General features: G+C 41.2%; 1 protein-coding gene across 8 annotated transcripts in view; it reads right to left on the bottom strand.

Moving 5' to 3' along the window:
* The window catches only part of FBXL4 (F-box and leucine rich repeat protein 4), a 69,511-nt gene extending 53,950 nt beyond the window's left edge, over positions 1 to 15,561 (bottom strand). The window contains exons 1-4 of one of the 8 annotated variants that reach the window (XM_074819504.1): positions 12,552 to 14,667; positions 11,035 to 11,493; positions 9,311 to 9,482; positions 7,925 to 8,514 (exon numbers count right to left, since the gene is read on the bottom strand). In XM_074819504.1, the coding sequence (XP_074675605.1) occupies positions 7,925 to 8,433 (509 nt within the window). In that variant the 5' untranslated portion in view covers positions 8,434 to 8,514; positions 9,311 to 9,482; positions 11,035 to 11,493; positions 12,552 to 14,667. Of the gene's footprint in view, positions 1 to 7,924; positions 8,515 to 9,310; positions 9,483 to 9,835; positions 11,011 to 11,034; positions 14,668 to 14,806; positions 15,011 to 15,267; positions 15,469 to 15,492 lie in introns of those variants that run through there. The other 7 variants (XM_074819498.1, XM_074819505.1, XM_074819501.1 and 4 more) reach the window with 7 other exon arrangements.
* Positions 15,562 to 22,826: the final 7,265 nt, after the last annotated feature.

The following is a 22,826-nucleotide window of genomic DNA, read 5'->3' as shown; positions in this document are numbered from 1 at the left end:
TTCATAATGGACATTTTCAGATATGCACAGGTAAATTTTCCTATCCTACACCATGCCACTCTCCACAAATACCTTACAGTAGAATAGGAGGCCTGCAGAAGTCTTCTGTCAAAGGAAAAAAAAAAGTCATGAACTAAAAACAAACATGCAGGACTGGTGAATATATGGCACATCAGAAAGTACCAACGTAGGACAGTGGACAACTCTACACTAAGTTTAACAGTTCTTATGAGAGACTTATTACTAAGAAAATATTTAATTAATTTAGGAAATGTCAACTTATGGCAAAAAGTAACAGATGTAGTTCCACTGTCACGCCCTCTCACACAGGTCGATTCCCTAAGCAAATACTTAATGTTGGCAATGTACATGACCTTTCTTGAACACATCCAGATCACCATCTGACATTTTGCTTAGACACTTTCATATACCCACCCAAACTATCGTTAGGGAAAACTCAAGGCTATTTTTTCACTAATTTGGCACATGCTAAATTAGTGAAAAACTTAGTACATCAACTTTTAACAGAACGTGTCTCAGTTATTGACTTCTCCTTTGGTGCCCTGGAGAGCGGATTACCTAGCAGTAGCAGAGCTCTGGAAAAAAATAATGCATCTGGAGGTCTAGGTTCATCAAATTGCAGAGCAATAACCTCCTTCAGCAAGCAGTGTCTCTAGTATCCATTCTTTGCAATAAACTAAAGACACACAGCATGACTTTACAATCTTGGGAAACTCCGCATCACATACCAAGTGCTGATGAACAAGACCCATGACTGCTTTCCACTGCCATTGCCACACTGTTGTCTTTCCATCAACAGCCCACCAATCTAACTTTAAAGGAGTTAACTGTTGGTTTAGCTGGAATATCTCAAGTCTACCAGGTTGATTTGATGTTCTTCTCTGTGTTTGTGGCACCACACACAGAAACGGGGCATAGCAATTGCTCTGAGTCAGCACTGGTAAATTCTTGCTGAGTGTAGACATACTCTTAATACACACATTACTGCAATTGGAAGTGGTCTCTTCCTCTAGGATCACCACTTTGACACTTGAATGGACTACATGTAATCTGAATGGGAGTAAAGACTCCACAGTTGGAAATGGATCAAAAAGTCTAAATTTCCAAGACGTTACAATAAGAACCACATTTCTTCTGTTCTGGAGCATTTTTCTGTTATGGTCATCCATTTCAAAATCATTCAGAAGAAAAGGCATTTTGACAGTCAGTTCTGGTTTGAGGGTGTGTACCAAAATCAGCTTCCCTAATAAGGTTGCCTGCATTTGTTCCAAGTTTAAGATGCTCAATAAACTGTTTAACCGAAAACAAAAAGAAATTGAATCCCAAAAGACACCTGCAAAGAAGTCAAGAATTCTCTCCACCACCTAACCCCTTTGAGTTAATTAGGTAGCTCTCAAAAAATAAAGCAGAATCAAATGACTGATGGTAGGACATTGTTTGTCTTCAAGTCTTGCAGGTATACAGTAACAGCTGATCAAAGATGTTGCAATGAGAGTGCTTTGATAAGAAGGTTTCTCCAGCAATGTGCTAAAAAGCCTCAGTACACTGCCATGCAAAGCCTGAAAGAGAGGCAGTAACATGTAGTATTTTCTCCAGTGATTGAAGAAAATGAGGACTTTGAGTGAAGTTTTTCCATTCAGCTTTAATGGACTCAGTTTTCCCATTAGATTTCTCTCTACTTCATGAAGATAGCCAGGAACTCATTCTGTTCAGATTTCTGATACTATAGGTTCCATACACCTATGTGGTAAAAAAAAATTTCCATTCTCCTTCCCTCACCGTGAAGGAAAATACAGTCTAGTGACTTGTAGGTTGAGAAACATACTTGCAAGGTTTGTGTCATATGGGAGCACATATTTAGTGCTTGTTTAATTTTCTGTTGATCTAAAGCTGTTGGGAAGGTTTTTAATGGCTAAGATGATGCCTGAGTAGACCTGGTTAGTTCTGAAGAAAATATATAAGAAAGGTTCTTTGGAAAAGTGGCTCCTAGGAAAAGTAATCAGATTTCTCTCCAGCAAGACAAGATTAAACTTTGCCCACAATCTGCCGAGATTTCTTGCATTGTAAAATTGAGATTGGTGTAGAAAGTGAATAAAGCACTACATGCGACTCAAGCACAAAAAATAAATACCCTGTCCTGAGAAACTTATAGCTGTGTTAAAAGGCGAAAGAAGGCAAAATTTCAGATAGTCCAACAAGGAGAACATAAGTCAGAGAATAATATGACCACATCTTTGCTGAAATTGCAACTTCTGCAACAATTATAATCATGATATGTGATTATAATACAACCCATCTGCTCTTATCCAAGCAAGTGCTCTGTAAATAATCTCCAGGCTACCTACAAGAAAATATCTCCTGCCTGCTAACATGCCAGGGATGCTTTGGCACACCAAGTTCAACATAACCTGGAAAGTGCACCCCAACCACAGCTGTTTGTTTATAAATACAACAGGCAGGAAAGACTGATCATGAGAACAATTTTAGAACCATTCAGATCAAGGCGATAAGCAGAGTTCACAGCAGTCTAATTAGTATGGGGGAATATGCAGCAGATTTCCACTTCCACTTTGAGAGTTCATTTCTGAGATACCAAAGAGAGCAGACAGGACTCCAAGAATGCTCAGGGCATTTAAAATAGCAAAACATATTTCAAGTAACTGTTCTGTTCACATGAGCTTTTTATGGGTTTCTCAAAAATGACTGTGCCCCATGAACCCAGAATTCATTCTTCTATTGCAGTCATCTGGACAAGAAAAAGCTGTTTCCCTGAAGATGTCAAAACAAATTATAAGTAAGGGCACAAGTGCCTAGAACTTAAACTGTGTGTTACACATAGGTGAGATACAGCCCTGAAGGTCCCTTATCACACTCTAATGTTGTTGATGGTATCAACAATGTTTTGGGTGCCTTCATCTGAGATTCACAGGGAACAAAAGGTAGAACGAAAGAACCACCCGAATGCCACTCTCTAAAAGCAAGAGACTCACAATATTTTACAATCAGTGCACCGCCTTTCTGGTTTCACTCCCTTTATCAGAACGGGAGATTTTTTTTTTTCATCAAACATTTTGATCCCTACCCTGGACGCCAGCAAACAAAACCACAACATTCCTACCTGGATTAGCATTGTATTGCTGGTACAATGAACTTCCTAATGGAAGGAGAGGGAGCCTTTTATTTTGTCCATCTTCCTTAGCCTGCTCCTCTGGTTGAAGCAGCTTCTGCCTCTACAGGCTTCAAGGCCTTCAGAAAGAGAAAGGAACCTCGCATGCAGCAAACACCACTAAGCTAGGAAATGCTGAGCCAAGCTGCTCATCTGCAAATCAAACTCAGAATTTTACTCAAAAGAGCATCTAGCAAAATTCTAAATAACATGAAAGAAATTAAATTAAATAGAAATAAATGACGGGAACACACAAGGCAGAATGGAACTGCTTCCAGTCAGTCAAATGATCATGGTATCTCACCTGTGGGAAACAACCTAATCAGTGTTACACTATCTGTGGAAAACAAGAAAAAAATAATCATAAAACAATCTCCAATCTACTAAAGAAGCAATCATCACATAGCAGTGAGGACATATGCTATGAAACATCACCCCAAGCACTGCCACACATCCCAGACTAGTTAGGAATCTCTGGTTTTGAGCTTTTATAAAAGCACATGAATATGTGGTGTCACTATAATGTACATGAGATAAGAGAAACTGTCAAATTAAGTTAAAAAAAGACCATGACTGAAGAAGAACAGGGAACAATTTTTTCTTTTATATTCCAAATTTAAGAAGCAGAGTTATTTTTGTAAAAAGAAAAAGTTGAAAAACTTCTGAAAAAATAATTTCTGACTAGAAAGCTCCTATTTAAACACACACAAACTCTCCCTGTCTGACAGCAGCTAACTATTAGGAGTATCAAAATGTTTCAAAAGGGCTGATACCAAAGAAGCCATTAGGGAATCACCAAAAGTAAGCCTTCTGGGTAAATGAGGAGGAAAAACAAAACAGGAAAGAAAACATTTTTATCATCAGAGAATCTAGCTATAGCTTATCCATCAATCTAATCCACTATGAGAAACAAAGAAAATTCCCTTGGTTGGGTTCAGCTCACACCACTATCAGGGTGTGTCATCCCCATCATGCCTGTGTGCAGCTCTGCCTCTTCCACTGGAAAAAGAGGGACTCATCATTGTCACCAAACCCTAAGTACACAGAATGTGCCCCACAGTACAAAATCTCAAGGCTACACTAGTATAATAATCATAGCAAAACACAATACAAGAAAGGGAGGGATTTATTCACATAAAAACTGAGACTATATACTACAATATTTTCTTAATCTCAGATTATTAATTTTTGCTTGGATTTTCTGCACTCAGATAATTCATGTAATAAATGTGTACATGAATACTAACATATGCCAGTATAGCTTGAGAAATTACCAAACACTTCTCACCAGTCAAGGTGCGAGTGGCACTAATGAAAAGCACAAAAGGTCTCCATGTGTAAAGACAGCAGTTTCTCTGACATTTATGATTTTTAAAAATTGTTTTATGCAGAGGAGAGTGATATAATGTCTTCTGTGTTTAAAGCAGCAAAAGATAAGAGAGTACAGAGAATCCTCAAATTGCTGGAAGCTGGTTAAACCATAATGAAAAAACTTCAAATTAACTGTCTTATTTTAACCATTAGAATTATTTAGGAAAAATTACATTCAATTCTGAAAAATAAATGCTAATTCCCATTCCATGAATTCCATGAACAGCTGATCTCCAAAAAGACTGAGACAGCGTCATACAAAGCTGTAACTGATAGCAGTATTCAGTGCACCAGCAACAGAGGAACACAACTAAAGACCTTTTTCTGAACATCTGCCCAAGTCGTTCTTTGATGCAACTGAAGCATAAAGCGAACAGCAGAGCAGTACACTGGCCAACTATGTGAGCTATAGCTGTTTTTCTACAAGAATAAAGTCCTCTTGAGCAAGGACTGTGGTATACCAAGTCCTTACAGAGCTTCCTGTAGGTTAGGAGCTTTTGCACAGAGCAAAATCTTGGATGAACTGACATTTTAAATACTAAACAAAGGGAAAAAGATTACTCAGTGGGACTAGTATAATCCACTAAGCATAACATTACAGCAAGTCTCAATAGACCTCCTCTCAACAGTTTTGACTCCACCATTAATTTGGCCTTTTTATATCAAAGTAAGAACTGGTGAAAAGGAACCTTTCTAATGACCTGCCCTTTCTACACTGACATTCAGAAAAAAAACCAGATCCAGAGTCAGCAGATAAAGCAAAGCAGCACTTGAAGGTTTTTAGGTAATAAGGTGATTTAAAATTGAGTATCAAAATAGACAGAAGAGGAAAACAAGATTCTAAATGCCTTTCGAATAACTGAGACATGGCCTTTTTTAACAAAAGAAAATAGTATGGCAGTTCTTCAAGTCCAAAACATCAGTTAAACACAGAATCACCTTAGATTATCAGCAGCATTCCACCATCACAAAAATAATTCTTAGTTGGCATCTCAGAAAATTTTTGGAAATGAAAACAGGGAACCAAGAACTAAAGCAGAAAAGAGACTGTGTTCTTGCAACTCTTAATATTCCCCTCATAAAGGTGACCAGATGAACAGAGAAAAAATACTGCACACCTCATGTGGAGAAAGGGTTCCTTCATCTTCCCTTCAAGACACCATGCATGACAGGTTTGTTTCTTTCAGAAGAAAGAAGACAAACCAAACGTGCAGCTCTGAACAGACAAGTCCTGCTGAGGAAAGGTAAGCCAAAAGGAGAAAAAAAAAAGTCGCTCTAACACTTTAGCATCAAGACTGGCAAGTACTAAAGATGCAGAACAGACAACTGGTTCTAAGCCTCCCTGAGACAGCCTTCGTCTAACCAACAATGTTGTTAACCTAGGTAGGCAGCACAGAAGATACTCCTACCTACAAATTAAAAAGCAGGGTCCCACAGAAACTTCATCCTTTTTTTTGAAGAAGGGAAAGTCTGTGCTCTCACTCTGACAATACCCAGAGAGGAATCATAAAGCACATCCCAAAAAGCTTTATATTAGTATTTTCACTTCCATCTTTTAGCTCTCTGAACAATTTTTTTTTAGTGCACCTTACTAAATAGCTCCTTTAGTTAACATTTCTTGAGCTTTCCTTCAACACTTCTTGAGCTTTACATAAAACTAAAAAATGTATTGTTTTAAGAATCAAAGCCTAAACAGACGTTTTTATAAAATTAGCATTAGCTTATTACTCAGAATTATATCCCTGTATTGCCCTGCAGCACACTATCTTACTATTACTCTAATGCAGTATTATCAACAGTTACAGAAATAATCTCTACATAAATCTGTGCTACATTATAAAGCAGTAAAATCTACATCATAAAATAAAAAAGTAAAATGAAAGTTCACAGGGCAGTTGGCCAAAAGTCATTTCACATTAGGTTCTAAGTTCAAAAGTCTTATAAGCTCCCTTCACTAAATACCATCCTATAAATAAGTCCTGCATTACAGTGGCAAACGCACTCTTACTTCTGAAGTTAGGCGGCCTATTATTATTAGCTTGACCTATCACTGTTCCTTGAATTCGGATGTTTACTTTAGAGCTATACAGTGTATATACTCATTAGAGAGCTGTAAAACAGACAACTGCACTAAACAGGAGATGACAAAAATCACACAGGATTGTACGACTGGGAATTTTAGAATAATAATAGTAAGAATCATCACACTGGGAATTTTGAACACGTAACATGACATCTGATTTTCTAGGACTTTTGAATAAACATCAATGGCCTAGTATTAGGAAGCATGGGATACTAAGTTAGACCTAAAAGTATACTTTTTAGCTGTATCTGTAAAGGGCAGGACAGAGAAAAAACACCCAGCATCCAAGCTAACACTGCTTATACCGCCAAAGCATGCACTTTAAAGGAATATAGTATTTGTTGGCAAATTATTTTCTACAGGATACATGTTGTTAAGTCTTTCTTCTTTCAGTTCTCCTTTCCTTTATGGGTTTGGTATCATTTAATCTCTTTTTGATGTATATGGAATACTTTGTTTGCATATACTGATAGTTTTTCCCAATGTTTTCCCCACTATGTGCTTTTACCTGCTCTCTTTCTCCTTCCATTTCCTCACCTCCTAAGAGCCTCACACCTCATACACAGTGTTCTTTATTATCTTACCATACCCCAGGTCCCCATCTTCCTGCCCTCCCAACCGGAATTTCATCAGGAGTTCCTACTATGAGGAAAACCAACAGGATGAAATCAGCTTCTTTTAGTCTATGAAGCAAGGGTAAAAGCGAAGTGTGGCTCACACCCTTTGATCAGACCAAAAATAAAAGATCAGACAAATGGCATCACCTTTTGTCCAACCGTTCTGTGCTTCTGTTTTTGGCCTCATTTCCATATGAATAGTTATAGTACCTGATTGTACTATACATACAACATAAAGCATGTAGAGAGAAGAAAGAGTTTATGGCTACTTGAAGCAGGATGATACAGCAACCGTGAATCCTCAGCCTCTTCTACTCAATTTGTTTTTCTTATTGGAGAAAGAGAACAACTCAGCACTGTCATTTCAAAAGTGAAATTTTTACATACATAATAATTATCGCTCATAAAAATTCCAACACAAAAATTATCAATACACAAATCTGGTATTAGGATCTGCATTAATTCCTATGAAAAAAAAATCTACATCTCTGAACTTACTATAAAAACATGCCACGACAGTTTTAAAAACATGCAGAAATACAGAAAATGTTAGTGGGTCAGATACAAACCAAAGAAATACTAGGAAGTAAAGGTCACTAAACAGAATCACTTGTAGCATTTAGCACCTCAGAAGAAAGCACAAAGGAGAGAAAAAAAAAAAATTACCTTACTTCAGCTGGTGGATTTTGTGAGTAAGGATTTGCAGAGCATGCCAAAATCCTGACTACAGCTCCAGGATGATACGTTTCCAGAATGTGCACTGCAGTGGGATACACTGGTTCCTCAAAAGCAAGTTCCACATAGTCCTGGCTACAGAAGGTGGGTGGTGTCCTCTTGAACGGCAGCCGAGCACTCGGGCAACGGTCCCACCAGGTCCCGTAAGTTCGAAAGACAGCAGTCTGAGTAAAGTCACCAGAACTAGGGTACACGTTTGGAATACCTGCTAAATTCCACATGGTATATGACATGCTGTTTTCACTACCATAGTGAGAGCTGAAATCCAACACTTCTTTGGCGTACTGAACTATTTCAACATTGATAGGTAAGGCTCGGGTGTTTGATTCAATAGCCCTCCGGCTGTTCATTTCTCCTCTTGTCGCTGTCCTAGCTCGGCGCCGAAGGCACATATAGTAAAACATGCTCAGAACTGTTAACATGGGAAACACTGGTGACATCTAGATACGACTTAGGAAGATGCAAAAGGTCAGGAGTCCTTTATAAGGTACAATAGCTGCTTGTGGTGTTTTGGAAAAGAGCTGATAAAACAGAATGAATAAACATAGTGAGCAGATAAAACATTCTTTGAAAGCAAAGTATACTCTTTCAAATACTCTCTTAAACAAAGTACTGCTACTAAAATAAAATAGTTTATTAATGTTTTAAGACAATTATTTAGTTGGAGGCTAATAAGTGTGGCTTCTCATTTACTGTGTTTAAAAACAGAAAGGACTATGAAGAAACATTAGGCAAAACTAGCCCTCGAGCAACAAAAAGACTAATGGTTAAATTAAGCATTATTTTCAGGGATTTATCAAGAGACAAAAATCTTGCACTGACTTAGGGAAATGAATCAAGTGTGAAATGAAATCTGGCCCTTGCAGTAAACAACTGTAGAAGAGTATCTGAAGGTACAGCTAAAATTATCCATAGTGTAGTTTTGAAATACTTGAACTAAAACTGACTTCTAAACAAAGTACTCAGGTACCTAGTCAGGCTGCAGCAGTACAGATCAACAAAACCTAAGTTACTTCACTGCTTATATTTTGCAGTAAGACTGCTCTCAGACCCAAGTTATTTCATTTAAAGCTAGCTCAAGTATATCTACATTATATTATAATCTGGAGAGTAAATACACCCTTCAAAGACAGCTCACGCAGAAAGCTGGACAGCTACCCCAGCAAACTGGTTCCTCTAATTTGTTCCCATAATTTGTGAATGGTTTTAAGAGTGAAAAAAGCTAGCTTTGGGCAGTTAATCTAAACCAAAACTTATCCCACTGCTTCCTGTATCAGAGCACTAGCCTGAAACAGACTCATAAAATACCATCTTTACCCTTTGACGTTGTCCATGACAGCATTCACCAATGATAGAAGGGTCACTAGCCTCCTGAAGGATGCTCAGAATTCATTAACATCATCATCTTCCTTTAAGCCAAGCAACAAAGTAAGTCTTCAAGAGAGTCCTGGCATCAGAAGCAGAAGTCCTTATAGAAAGCATTTTACTTCTGATAAGAGAAAACATTTTCATTTATGTAACAATTCAGTTAAACACAAAATGTACTAGTCTGCATACTGCCAGGCCACCTAAAAAATCAACACAAAACATACTAATAATCTAGGATACCAATGTGTTTTACACAGCCTACACCAAATCACAAGTAAAACAAGCAAGTAGGTTTAACAATTCGAAAAAGCCAAATTAAAGGTAAGTCTCTTTACTGAAGTTTTCTATCTACAACAGTGAAGAAATATTTATAGCTGAATGTTGTCTTCAGGACACAGAAAGGCTGTATCATATTCCCTACTAATAAAGATTGTCTTACATATGCTCGTCCCGTATTTAGCCACTGCTCCATACCTGCATGATGTAAACCGTTAGATTTACCAACGCACAACGAAACATAGAACGTATTCTGATTTCTGCTAGCAGTACACAACACACTTGAGCAATAACACAGCACTCCTGAATTCACAGCCTGCAGTACCACAAACTGTTTCTCACAAACTGGTCTTCCAATTAACTTGTTCATCAGCTTTACTAGGAAAGAATAAGGAGCAATGCCCATAACCTGTTAAAAGCCCAAAACAAGGATGACTAAGCATGTCCCAAAATAAAATAAATGTTTCTTCAACAGCCTATACTGGAGTTGTCAGTTTATCACAGGATGCATACTGTGGAAATCACTGAACCAAGAGAGGCGACTCTTCTACTACAGAAGACACATCAAACAACAACTAACATGACGCCTCACATTGCCTGGCTGACAAACCACACATTTAATGTTTGCAGTGGGTACAAGTGAGACCATTCTTTATGGAGTTTTTGGAAACATAACCTTAAAGTAGAGTAAATAATTAAACAAATGGAGATGAACCAAAGCGACTTTTGTATGACTGTATATAAATCCACTGTGCGTGTTTCTTGGGTAAACTGCGTGTTTCCCATACTCACAAAACGCACATAGATGTACAAACAGCTCTCTTTCGCTTGAACGATGCCAACAAGAAGGCGCTTGTGGTAACAGATAAGGACAGGCTGCCCTATTTGACCCTCTTACTCGTGACAGCAAGAAAGTTTACTAACGAAGCCTTCACTTCTCACTTTCTTGCCTCTTCTATTATTAGCTTTTTGTTTAGTTCCTGTCCTTCATTCAGTTTCACATGTTGACATAGCTGTCAACAACATGAATTACTCCTGACATTTGGTGCAGAAGGGAATGCATAAGACGATATGCTGGATCCACTTTAAGCTCTCCTGGAATGCCAAAACCCAATAATGTCACATTTCCCCCAAACGTCCTGTTGAACCACCTTTTAGAAAAGGCACTGGAAAAAAAGCAGCACAACCCCCAATCTCTCCTCCTTAAAAAAACCACCCAAAACCCAAAAAAAACCCCGACTCCAAACTGAAAATTGTTATTTTATCTTTTCCATGTGGAGCTGCTGTAAGATGTAAGTGAAGATTACAAATAGATTCTCCTTCTGGATTTTTTCCTCTTAAAAAGAAAAATCTATTTACAGAATATGCCAACAGACATTAAACTTCAACAAACTTACTGCTGTCAAGCCCTGGAATCATGTGTAGACCAGCATATACACCAGCTTCTGACTCAAAATTTCACTGATTAACATGGTTTGAAGGTTGCTCCATGGAAATTATGGCTTTACAGAGCTCGACTTTAAGAATCATTCAGCTGGGGTGCTTCACGATCAGGAGTGAATCGCTTATCTCACTTACACATCCTATACAACTTAACGGCCGCACTGCAAACTCCAGGCATCCTCTGGCCACAGCCCGGAGCTCTTACAGCACTGTTGTAAATCCAGCTGGTGCTCCCTATCAGCTTGTCAAAGAGCAGCGTAACCACCGGCTGGTTCAGAGCTGTACATCAACTAGCTGGCCGGTTTAAGTCAGGCCTAACAGAGCAGATAACTCGAAATCATGCTGCAGATTTTCCATTAGCAGAAACATTAATTTGGGTCATTGCCCTTCTACCAACTTGATTTTCATAAAACCTGTAAAAATTTGATAACCTTGACACTGATGCCACTTTGTCAATTTTGGCTGACATTGGTCAACAGGCTCAAAAGTAGGTTGGAAGAAACAGGGAAGAGCGTACAGCTTTCATGAAAATGTATTAGTCTAAACAATACAAGTGGAGGTAAATTACTTCTAAAGAGTTAAAAGTAATATAGGATTTAGTAGTTTATAAAAAGCAAGAGGAAACAGAAAATTATTATAAAAGAAGGATAAATAAGCATTAGGATTACAATACAAATAGGAACTCTTTTGGCATTTTAAAAGAAGCATCAAGAATTGTGTGGAGTTGAAAGACGAATGAAAAATTGCTCAGGAGGTTAATGGATAATAAGCTAGTGAAAGAATTACATTAAATACAGATCAGTAGGGCCAGATGATATAGAGAGATTTTTTCAGGACTACCACAAGTCAAGCTGATTTCCAATTAAAGGGATTTAACTTTGAAAAAAGATAATGCAGACTCAGGCCTATGCAAAGCATGAAGACAGACAGCTCTGGAGTGGTTCATATACATGCAAAGTTTATGTGGAAAGCTCCCCCCTCCCCCAAACTGGTTGATTATTTTTAAGAGACCCATTTGGGCCCATGCAACTGTATCTCCCAATCTCTGGCAGCATCTTTGGCCTGTGGTATATTATACATTTTCTTTTGTACAGGCATAATTATGTCAAAGTGAAGCTTAATAAAGGTTTCTTTTAAACGTATCTTATTATCCTCCTCTCAAGCAGCAGCCTTCTTTTCTTTGGTTTCTTTCATATCTTTTTTTTTTTTTTTCCTGTCAAGAAACCATTAAATGGACTGAAATGGTGCTGTTGAATACCAGGACCTTCAGCAGCCACCACAGACTAGCACAGAGGGTGTTAACGGTTCAATTAGAAATGGAAAGCAATGCGCTATGAATGCACAGTGACATTGTGAGGTGCTGTCCTATGCCTATATGTCCATTTTGCACTTCCGGACTGGATCCCATCCTCAGCCCCTCTCGGGGCTGCCTGAGCTCTGCCTTCCCATCTCATGCCCCGCACAGACCCACCTCTCTCTGCTTCACAGCAACCTCTCCAGCCGGCACTGCATGGGGAGCCAGATGAGTCCTGGGGCTCAGCCAGCCACACACCAACCACTCTCACAAGCAAGTGTAGTTTTCAGTCTGTTCATCTCCCCGAACCAACTCGTTGACAGTCAACATGAAGTCAGTGCTGGCTCAAGGGGGCAGTTAAAACTGCAAGAGCCCCAGGTCAGACCAGCTCAAAGGGCCATGGAAACGTTATCTCTGGTTTTACAAGACAGACAGGACTCCAGAGAACCAGACTGGACTAGACCTGGAATAAAACTTCCCTAAGGGAGAGAGATGCTACCTTCTTTCAAAATAAAGCCCATCACATTATTTACAACGTCTCCTATTCACGCCATTATTTAATTGACAACTATTTCAATTATATGGGCAAATTCCCTTTTTCTGTTATGATTAACCCTTCTTCCCTTTGTGCTATACACGCAGAAATCCTTCTAAGACTGTAATTCACTATCTCCTTCTTTCAAATACAACAAACCTTGATAAAGGAAAATGTCTTACGGTTTCTGTACAGATTTCATGGGAACGGGTGCTAATTAAACTAAAGCATTCAGAAGCACTAGATCTCTTCAGTCTTTTGCCTCTTTTTACAGGGAGTTTATATACACAAATCTATCTACCAGCTTCCAAGTAACCCATCCTGTTAATGATTATTGTACCTATTAATTTTGGTTGGTTTTGCAAACGCGGGTCCCCACTATTCACAATTTCATCCCAAGAGAGCAGAAACAGGATGTAGTTATATAGTTACATAGTTACATAGTTATTCACCAACCAGACTACTGAGAAAAGGTGGGAAATATAAAGAAAAATGCTGGGGATTTGAAAGGGCTGCAAAGCGAAGGATGTGTGTAAAAACATAACAAGTAACAGATATTAGACATAGGAAAAAATTAATGATGGCATATTTCATCCCTGGCAACACATGTGTTAGACAAGAGTTTGTACTACTTCAAGAGAAGCAAATGTTATATATACAAGTCATGTATACACCAGGTTTGATTTTTAAAGACAGAGAGGTAATAGTAATAATTCCTCTTTACACCAGCTTTGCTAATCTCACACTTGGGAGTACTGTGTGGAGTTTTCTTTCATTTGACTATAAGAGAAACAGCAACATTGACAAATTACAAAGAACGTATAAATGACAAAAACAATAGATTGTATTATCTCTGAAGAAAGATTAATGCAATTTAATATATGCGTCTTAGATAAAAGATGGTAAATGGGAAATCTCTTAATTATCTTTGTACATTAATGCACAGAGGGAATACTGGATCCTTACATTACAGGCTAAACCAGAGTATTTTTACCACAGGTTAGCATTCCTTGCTGTTAATTACCTAGATTATACCAACATCTACACTCAACTTGTTGAAACTAGAAGCTAATATTAATTAAAAATTAATAAACTCTTACAGCATACTTTAAACTCAGGCCCCACTTGCTGTGTTTCTTCCTGTAATGTGTTCTGACACTAAAACCAGACATTTTACACATTTGTAACTTATAAATTTACAGTTTGAAAAAATCTGGAGCATTATGAAAATTCTATCTATTTAAAAACTTGCTTGTGTTGCTGTCATGAGCATCAAAACATGCAAAATCTAAGAATTTCAGATTACTTCACTGATTGCCTGTTCCTTCCTGCTAGGACCAGAACTCGTTGTGTGGTTTAGCAGCACAGTGTAACAGAGACAAAAGTTCTTTAGGCATCTATTACGTGCTCCAGGTGACCACCCTGCCTTCTGGAGGCTGTCTTCACACATAAGAGAAATTGTTTCTCAATATGGGTAAATCATCAGGTAGCTCCTTTTTAAAAATGATTAATTCTACCCAAAGCCTGAAGTCACCAGCACTATACCATTTCATTCTGACCAACTGCCCTTCCAGCTATGGTGAAACTCTCCTCCTCATGCCAAAATATAATATGTATATCCCCATTCAATACTACTTTCAATAAGCAATTTGTCTTCTCATTCTTCTTTTCACAGAGTTGTACTCCCTCTCCATGCGTGACTATTCTGTATAGCATTTACTCGCTGGTCAGCTGCCTCCTCACTGCACTGAGTGTAGCTATTAGGCCACGTAGTTCCCGCCCCCCCCCCCCCGTCCATTCATCAGCCTGCACTGACAATAAATAACAATTCGCGTGAAGAAGTGCCCCAAAGTGCATACCTAAGTAAATAAATAAGTATTGCTAGTTAAATTCCTACCCTGCTTCTTCTTGTGACCGGAAAACTGGGGTAACAAGGTGTAACGCGTGTAACACCGCAGGGGCCACGCAGCAGTAGAGACACCCGTGGGGAGCCTGACGCTCCCAGAGCCGGCGAGGGCCGGGCAGGAGACGCTGCCAGCCCGTGTGCCCCCGCTCCGCCACCTTTGTCTGCTCCCGTGCCTGTTCCTCCCGCCCCGCCCCACCTCCGCCCGACCACTCCGCACCCCTCGGGCACCCCCGCTCTCGCCCGACAGGGCCCTTCCCCTGGGGCAGGTCCCACCGAGGCCCACGGGCACCGGTGGGGCACCCTCACCCCCAAGCGGGCGGGACCGCCGGGCGCCGCCGCTGGTCTCCGCGTCCCCTCCCTGACGCGCGGACAACGGCCCGCCTCGGCCCCGCCAACCGCAGCCGGGGCGCCGGCCCTGCGGCCCGGCCTCCGCCGAGCGGGCACGCACACACCTGCGGCCCGGCCGCACCCGCCGCGAAGGACCAGCACCGGGCAGCTGCCGGCCGCGCACGGGCCCGGCGGCGCTGCCAGGCCGGGCGGGGGCGCGGAGGGAGGGGCCCGAGCACCTGCTGCCCCGCCGAGGCAAGGCGACCCCCCGCCCCCGGCCGCGTCCCGAGGGGAGGGGCCCCGGTACAGCAGCGCGGCCCCCCCGCGCCCGAGCGGAGCCGCCACCCTACCCCGTCCGGAGGGCGGAGCAGCGCGGGCCGCGCGCCGCCGCCGCCGCGCCAGGCGCCGCCGGAAGCCCCGTACGGCGGCGGGGGCGGGGCGCCGGAGGAAGAGGCGCGGCGGCGGCCGGGCGCCGCGGGGGTGGGGCCACGAGCTGCGCGTGCCCGCGCCTCAGCGCCGGGCGCGGGGCCCTTGGAGGGCGGTGGCGGGCGGGGCCCGGCGGGAGCCCCCGGCCTGGCGTCCCTTTTTCTTTATTTGAATTGCGAAATCAAGCGAAAGGCGGTGGCGGGTTACTGGTTCGTTAGTGTTTGTGACTCCAGCCCTCTCTGGGTGTTGCCGTTTTACCGCGAACGGCTGCGGTGCGGCGGGCGCTGTGCGCTGCCCTCTGGAAGCCCACCGGCCCGCGGCAAGCCCCAGCCTGGCTTCTCCCAAAGCTCTTTAACGGGCGGCTTCTAAGTCTCCCCCTAGTTCCAGCCCAGCCGGGTCATCCTCTTAACGTGGTGGTTTGAGTCCTCGGCGCGTCATAAGGGCAGCCCTGATTTTAATTGATCTTAATGAGTACTTGCTCCAGAGAATTGTGGTGCCTCCTGGGTCCCTAACTGGCATATCGCAAAGGAAGTGTCACGTTTTGCTTCCCTACCCTTTAATTCGCTACGTGTGCCCAAACATTTGTGCTTTCTCTGTCAACCGCCGCTTCCATCTCCTGCAGCGACTGACAAAACCGCTGTCAGTCTGTCCAGTCTCCTCCTGTCTCCAGCCATGCCCCATGTCAGATGGTACTTGGGACAGTTCAGATACAGTAGAAAATAACGATGCTGACTTTGACTAGGTGGTGAGAAAATAATTCTAAAAATTCAGAAAAGATTCAAAATACTTGATATCTAAGGTACTTTAGGTATAATGCTTTCATATAATTTCTATACGTTTATAATAAATTCCAAATCTAGAAATGTATAAATCTAGGATAGAGTGCTTCTCTGTTGCTGACTGTAGTGGTAAGCAGGCCACTACACAACCCTGCTTTCCACAGGCAGGCATGCCAAGGTAACCGGTTTATAAGCAATTCATGTACCTGCATGCGCATATGTGCGCACATACAGAAATGCACATACATATATATTTTTCTTATGTGCGTAAGATGCCACTGTACCCTTTTAAAATAACAATTTAAGCCTCAACTTTTAAGGCACTACTTCTACAAAGAGGAAGGTAGGCTCTTCAGGTTCCAGTGCCAGCAGTGTAACACACCTTTCTGCATCGTTTAGCGGTTAGGTGCTAGCTACAGAGTGTTTATAAAGGTGCTTTCAATAATCGCCTTCCCAGGCAGTGGCCACCTCAAAATTTGAACTCATAATAGGAAAAAAAATGGAAATAAGATTATGAATATGTTTGCTGAGTCAGAAAATAGGTTCGGCATGAAGCTGAATTTTTGTTTTATTTTGTTTATGTTATTGTTTTCATTTTAGGTTTTGTAAATATCATTCTATCCTCCCTTTCCAAATGAAATGAAGAGAAAGGGAACACTTGAAAGGCACAATTTATCTAACCCATTTAAGACTTGTACTTTAGCATTAAATGTATCACCCAAGACCAGGAACCTAGAAGTTTCTATTTCTGCCTATTGGCTATAAAGAAAAAGCAGGCAACTAGTTGAGATAGCTGTACAGAGGTCTGTGTTTGGCCAAATCATTCCTATCCTGTGTTTATTTTAAGACTGTACTGAGATTGATAGGGTCTGATAGGGTTATTCTATAATCCATGGGGAGACGTGGATACCTCCAGGCGATCCAGCCTATCCCATTCACTCCCATGACAGGTGCCTAAGGTACACAGAAGCTAGCGCTCTTTGGAGGCACACCTCTCTCCATTTAGCACAGACCATCCCCAAGCCTTCAGACAGCAAATAGCATGCGCTGTGTATGAACACATCCTTACCAAGCTTGACAAATTACAGAACCAACTTTGTTGTCCAATGGCAGGTAGCATGTTAAAACTGCAGAGAGGCTAGTCTTTATTGAAGGGGACAGAGGACATTGGGTGACAGTGCTCTTTTTGTCTAGGCTGCTGTCTCAAATTCAAGCTACGTGCATTCAAGATGTGCTCCAAATTACTGTCAAATTGTCATACCACAGCCTCTGTAAAAATCAGTTGATGATCTGCTTTTATTTAACAGTTATCCATATCTGGAGCTGATAGACAATTTCCAGTAAGTTATGCCACATAAACTCTTTATACATATTTCTATATACACATCAGCAGTAAAACTAGGCATAGCATATTTTCCAGACATGATCTTCTGTGTTGAAAGGAAATAAACTGGTACAACTACAGAAAACCTTCCATTTGTAAAATAACAGTGAGACTTATCTTCTGTGTGTTAATCAAACTTCGTAATCACCAAACTCATGTCTTAAGAGCATCCTGCTTCTCCTTCAGCTTTTGCTCATTATGATAAGCAGTGCTATGGCTTGCTCATTAAGGGGAAATCTTACTGAAGTCAGTAGTAATATAGTTATTTCAAAATTAGGTATAAAGAATGGAAAGGCCATAGAACTGGCATGGTTAAATGTGATTAAGTTATGTCTGTGTCTATAACAAAGGCACGCAGGGGCATGATATGGCTAGTGACATTTCAATTCCTTCTGACTCCCAAGACACGTGGCTGGGTCTTGGATCCGCGGTCAGGTACTTTAACTCACCTGTCACCAAAAGGCACCATTGTGATGACTGATAAGAGGGAAACTTTCCAGAGGAGGAAGTAAAGATCCCACCACATTGGCTATTGTGTCTGGTGGTTCAAGATCCAAGGCTCTTTTATGTTCTTCACTCCCAGATGTCCAGATCCACTTTCCCAGGCAAGGTGGTCATTGAAAAAGCACATGTAGCAAAGGGATATTTAGTGAGAGCGAAGAATCCACTGATTAAGCAACGAAGCTTACCTGAGTCTTGGGTAAAGAGTTAGGAGACAGCTCCTCCTGAAAACAGGTAACGCTTTAGTTAAGTTTGCAAAGAAAGAGAGGCCTGTGTGCTATTTCTAACATATCGGTTGAGAAAACATTTTGTAAATGAACAAATCATGCAAAAAACTACTTGTCTTGTAAGTCACCAGTTCTTGCTCCCAGCAAGAATTTTTTTATCACTTTGCAAAACTTTGTATTTTAAAGTGTTAAATTGAACCCTAAAAATAATGAAATAATTTTAATCAGTGAGTTATTTTTAATACAACAAACTTAGCCAAGTGTTAACTGCAAAGCAGCACTGAGTGCGTATGCACAACACTGCTGCCATTGGTGTGAGTTGTTCTCTCTGGCTTCCTCTGCATCCCAGGATATTAACCCAGCATGGGAAACATCTCACTGCCTCTTGGACCGGCATTTCTGCTTTTTGATATGTGAAATTACATATATTCTTTGAAGTGGAAGAGAAAGTCAATGAGACTCCTCACTGAGTAAATTTAAACATATTTGTAAGTGTTTCCATGAGCCAGGCCTAGCAAGTCATTGGTTTCTGTGTCAGCTTGAAATCTGTTTTTTCCAACAAAATTTTTTTATTTCCTGTGGGGTTTTTTTCCCATGCAACAGTATTTTGTGTAGCATCCTCTCTCTGCTATGCTCAGTGAAAATGCCATATTACATAGTTAATCATATTTGTTGCATTTTATCTTTATTTTCTCATATTTTTATTAAAAGATAAAGAGAAGAATGTGTCACAGTACAAGTATGTGCTTGAATTTTATACACAATTAAACTACTGTAGTATTTTATCTGTCTCTGCTGCTTGGCGCTGGTTCTCAGTAGATGACAGAATTTAGACTATAGACTCACTGGGACAAGGGCAATGTCTTGCTATGTCTTCTGTGAAGTACCTATTATACATTATCAAATTATATAACAATAACAGTTTCAGCATTTGAATGGCTAAGCACTGCCCTTACTGTGGAAGCACTCCACAGGATATGTAATTAAGCTTTTAAGAAAAAAGCATAAAGAATGAGAAAATACTAATTTATCAAAATACAGCATTACTCAGACATAATGTGGTTAAAAATCTTTCCTTTTTCCTTTTCGCCTTTCTGAAGAAATACGAGCAATAATCTTAAAGCCTGGAAAGGATGTGCTGACTGAAGTCTTCATGAGGTTTTAATGAGGATTAGGGAATTTGAGATAGCAAAATCTACTGTATACAAGGAGGTTGTTGTGCAAGAATCTTCAGACAAGTTTTAAATCAGAATCCTTTGTCAGCAGCAGTAGGATCCAGCAAGGATAATATGCTAATTTTAACCAGCAATAGGCTTCATATAGGGATCTAAAGAGACAGAGATAGATAGAATCTTATTAAGGTTTTGTGTTGACACTGCACAGCTTGTTACTTCATTCAACTGAAATTTAAGAGAGGGAATGTAAAACCTGTATAACATTTTAGCAAGATATACAGTAACATTGAAACCTGAATAACAATTGAAAGAATAAGTAGGAAATTCCCTTAGCCCTTGGGCTACCACCATTTTTCTATTCCAGCAGACAAGTAAATGCTCTAGGTGTCTATGCCATAAAAACTTTCCCAGAGGCAATTCTGGCAAAGCACCTACTTTCTTCAAACCGGACTCACTGCTTTAACCTTCTGAATGTCAGATTTCTGAAGCTAAGTGCTTCTGGTGCACTGTCAGCTGCTTCTAGTCTCTAGGCTTTCCTTGCAGCCTGCTAGGAGTGCAGACGAGTATCACAGGCATGTATGCTTAAGGAACAGGGACAATTGATTCCTTCTTCACAACAACTAGAGAGCTACAAGGTACATTTGAACAAGGTCTTGTTGCAATTTCATGATGAAAGGAAAGTTCTGATAATTAACTGGACCCTGTGTTTTATCAGGTTTATGATATTGATTGGTAGTAATTGTTAATCAGCTCAAGTCTCCTTTATCATACCAGTACTTTTTCTTTAGAAATGTATCAGGCATTTCATATTTTCTTGCAGAACAGCTGTGTGATCTGACTGGCAGCAAGGAGCAGATTACTGGTAGTTTTGAGATAGACTTGTGTAATATCCACACTGTGCAGTTTTTTAGCACAGAAACCAAGGGAATAGGTACAGCTGCAGTGCAGTACTTCAGTGTTTGCAGATCTGGGCAACACTGATTTCAATAGAGATATGTCATCTAGCCTCACAAAAATACATTGTTAGCCTCTCATCAAGCATCACATAACTATTTTAAACCCTTCATAATATTTTCATATGACTAGATAGGTCAGTTGTGTTCCACAGCTACAAAACTGCCTGTGGCTCATCCACTGCTGCCACATTTCACAATGGCATGGTCAAATCAGAGCTCAGCAGAGCTGAAGAGTTACAGATGCTAAACATTAAGATGATTCCACCCAAGGGTTAGAAAACTGGAAAGCTATGAAAAGTACTGTGAAGTTCCTATTGCTGTTCCAATCAGATCAATGTGAGCATTGTTATCAATGGCAGCAAATGAAGAGGTTTACGGTGGTGCTTTGCAACTGATGTCTTAGGCTTCTGACATGCTGACATATCAGATGTGCAAAAGTTTTCTTTCAGAAATAGCATGTGCATGCAGAAAAGCTGCTTTCAGCCATGTAAATATGCTAACAGTAAAACCATATGCTTATTTAGTACCTTTCTGCACTGCTAAAGATATCATGAGTGTAAAAAGTAAAAGTGATGTATTAAAGACAATACAAGAAAATGTACCCATAAAAATTAAGAAGGCTTTAGTGCTAGCTGTGTTAAAAAAAAAAGAAAAAGAGGAAATATACAAAGCACATTGCAAAGCTTATTTTGTGATGGAGCAGTTCAGAATGTTTATTAGAATTCAGCACCTTATTTTGTTGCCTTCTAAACCAAAATTATTCCTGAATTTTAGTGAAGGAAACTGGGAGCTCTAAACATATGCAAGCCCTAAAAAGTCTTGGGGAATCTACCACAACTTCGGTAGTTAACGACCTCTTAGTTAACCTAGTAAGTCCTCTTCAGCAAGCAAGGTGTCCTGGTTTGAGCCCAGAGGGCAGCTGAGCACCACGCAGCCATTCACTGACTCCTTCCCCCCAGCGCTGGGAAGGAAATGAATCAAAAGGCTCAGGAATCGAGACAAGGACAGAGAGGGGTCTCTCACCCATTAACAGTCACAGGCAAAACCCAGGCTCATTAGGGGAAGAAAAAGAATGTCACTTTAATTCAAAACACTAACGATAACGACACTTAACAGACAGAATGAGACAGTGAGAAGCGTTACCGTATCTTAAAAAACACCTCCCCTCACCCCTCCTTTTCTTCCCGGGCTCAGCTTTGTTCCTGATATCTCTACCTCATTCCCCAGCGGCGCAGGGGCAGGGGATGGGGGGTGCAGCCAGTCCGCCGCTTCTTCCTTTAAACTGAGGAGGAAGCACTCTTCTGCATTCCCCCCCCTGCTCCACGTGGTGTCCCTCTCCCAGTCCTCCACAAGCTTTCTCTGCCATGAGTCCTCCCCACGGGATGCGTTCTTCTCCAGATGCTCCGGCGTGGGTCACCCCCACGTGTTGCAGTCTTCCCAGCGCCGAACCACAACAGTGGGGGCTGCTTCTCCCCTCAGAGCCCCGGGGGTCTTCCACAGACCGCAGGCGAATCTCTGCTCCTCCAGTGACCTCCACGAGTGGCGGGGGGTGTGGGCCTACCATCTCACCACAGAGTACAGGGGAATTCTATGTTCCAGCGCACCTCCCTCCATTCCTTCCACCGACCTCAGTGTTCAGATAGACGTTCTTCTTGTAACTCCTCCTCAAAGTCCATCCACCCACCCGCCTCTCAGGTTTCCCTTCTTGTAGAGGCGCGGCCACCATCACTAATTGGCTCAGCCTTGGCCAGAGGCGGGTCCAATTTGGAGCTGGGGGAGCTTTCAAGAAGCTTCTCAGAGGGGACCACTGCTGTAGCCCCCTCCTCCCGCTGCCGAAAAACCCCACCACACAAGGGCACAAAAAAGGAACCTGGCTTCTCCAAGAGATAAAGGCTGTTCATCAGCAGAAGTTCAGTCCTCCCAGAGTTGAGGATAAATGGCTTCAGGTCATCGAGCTGAGTTTGTCATCAAAGCATTTTTCCAGAATGTAGAGCAAACCAGGAGAGTGGATTGAGAAAGAGGACTCATATTGCTAGGGCAGGGGTGTAAAACTGGCAAGAAGTCTTTAGTTGTGTTCTTTATGATTTTTGTTTCCAGCAGATAATGTGTAAGAAAAGAGACTGTCACTTCCCTAAATATATAAGCTTTTTGCAGCCAATTTCAGAAAAGACTTAATGAGCTTCAGCTTCTAATTAGAAGCTTGTAGCCACCTTCCTATCCCTGCTATACCAACAGG

The sequence above is a fragment of the Strix aluco genome, chromosome 3 (genome assembly GCF_031877795.1).
Source record: "Strix aluco isolate bStrAlu1 chromosome 3, bStrAlu1.hap1, whole genome shotgun sequence".
Lineage (NCBI taxonomy): Eukaryota > Metazoa > Chordata > Aves > Strigiformes > Strigidae > Strix > Strix aluco.
Note: the sequence above shows the minus strand (reverse complement) of the source record. Positions and strands in the feature narration are given on the sequence as shown.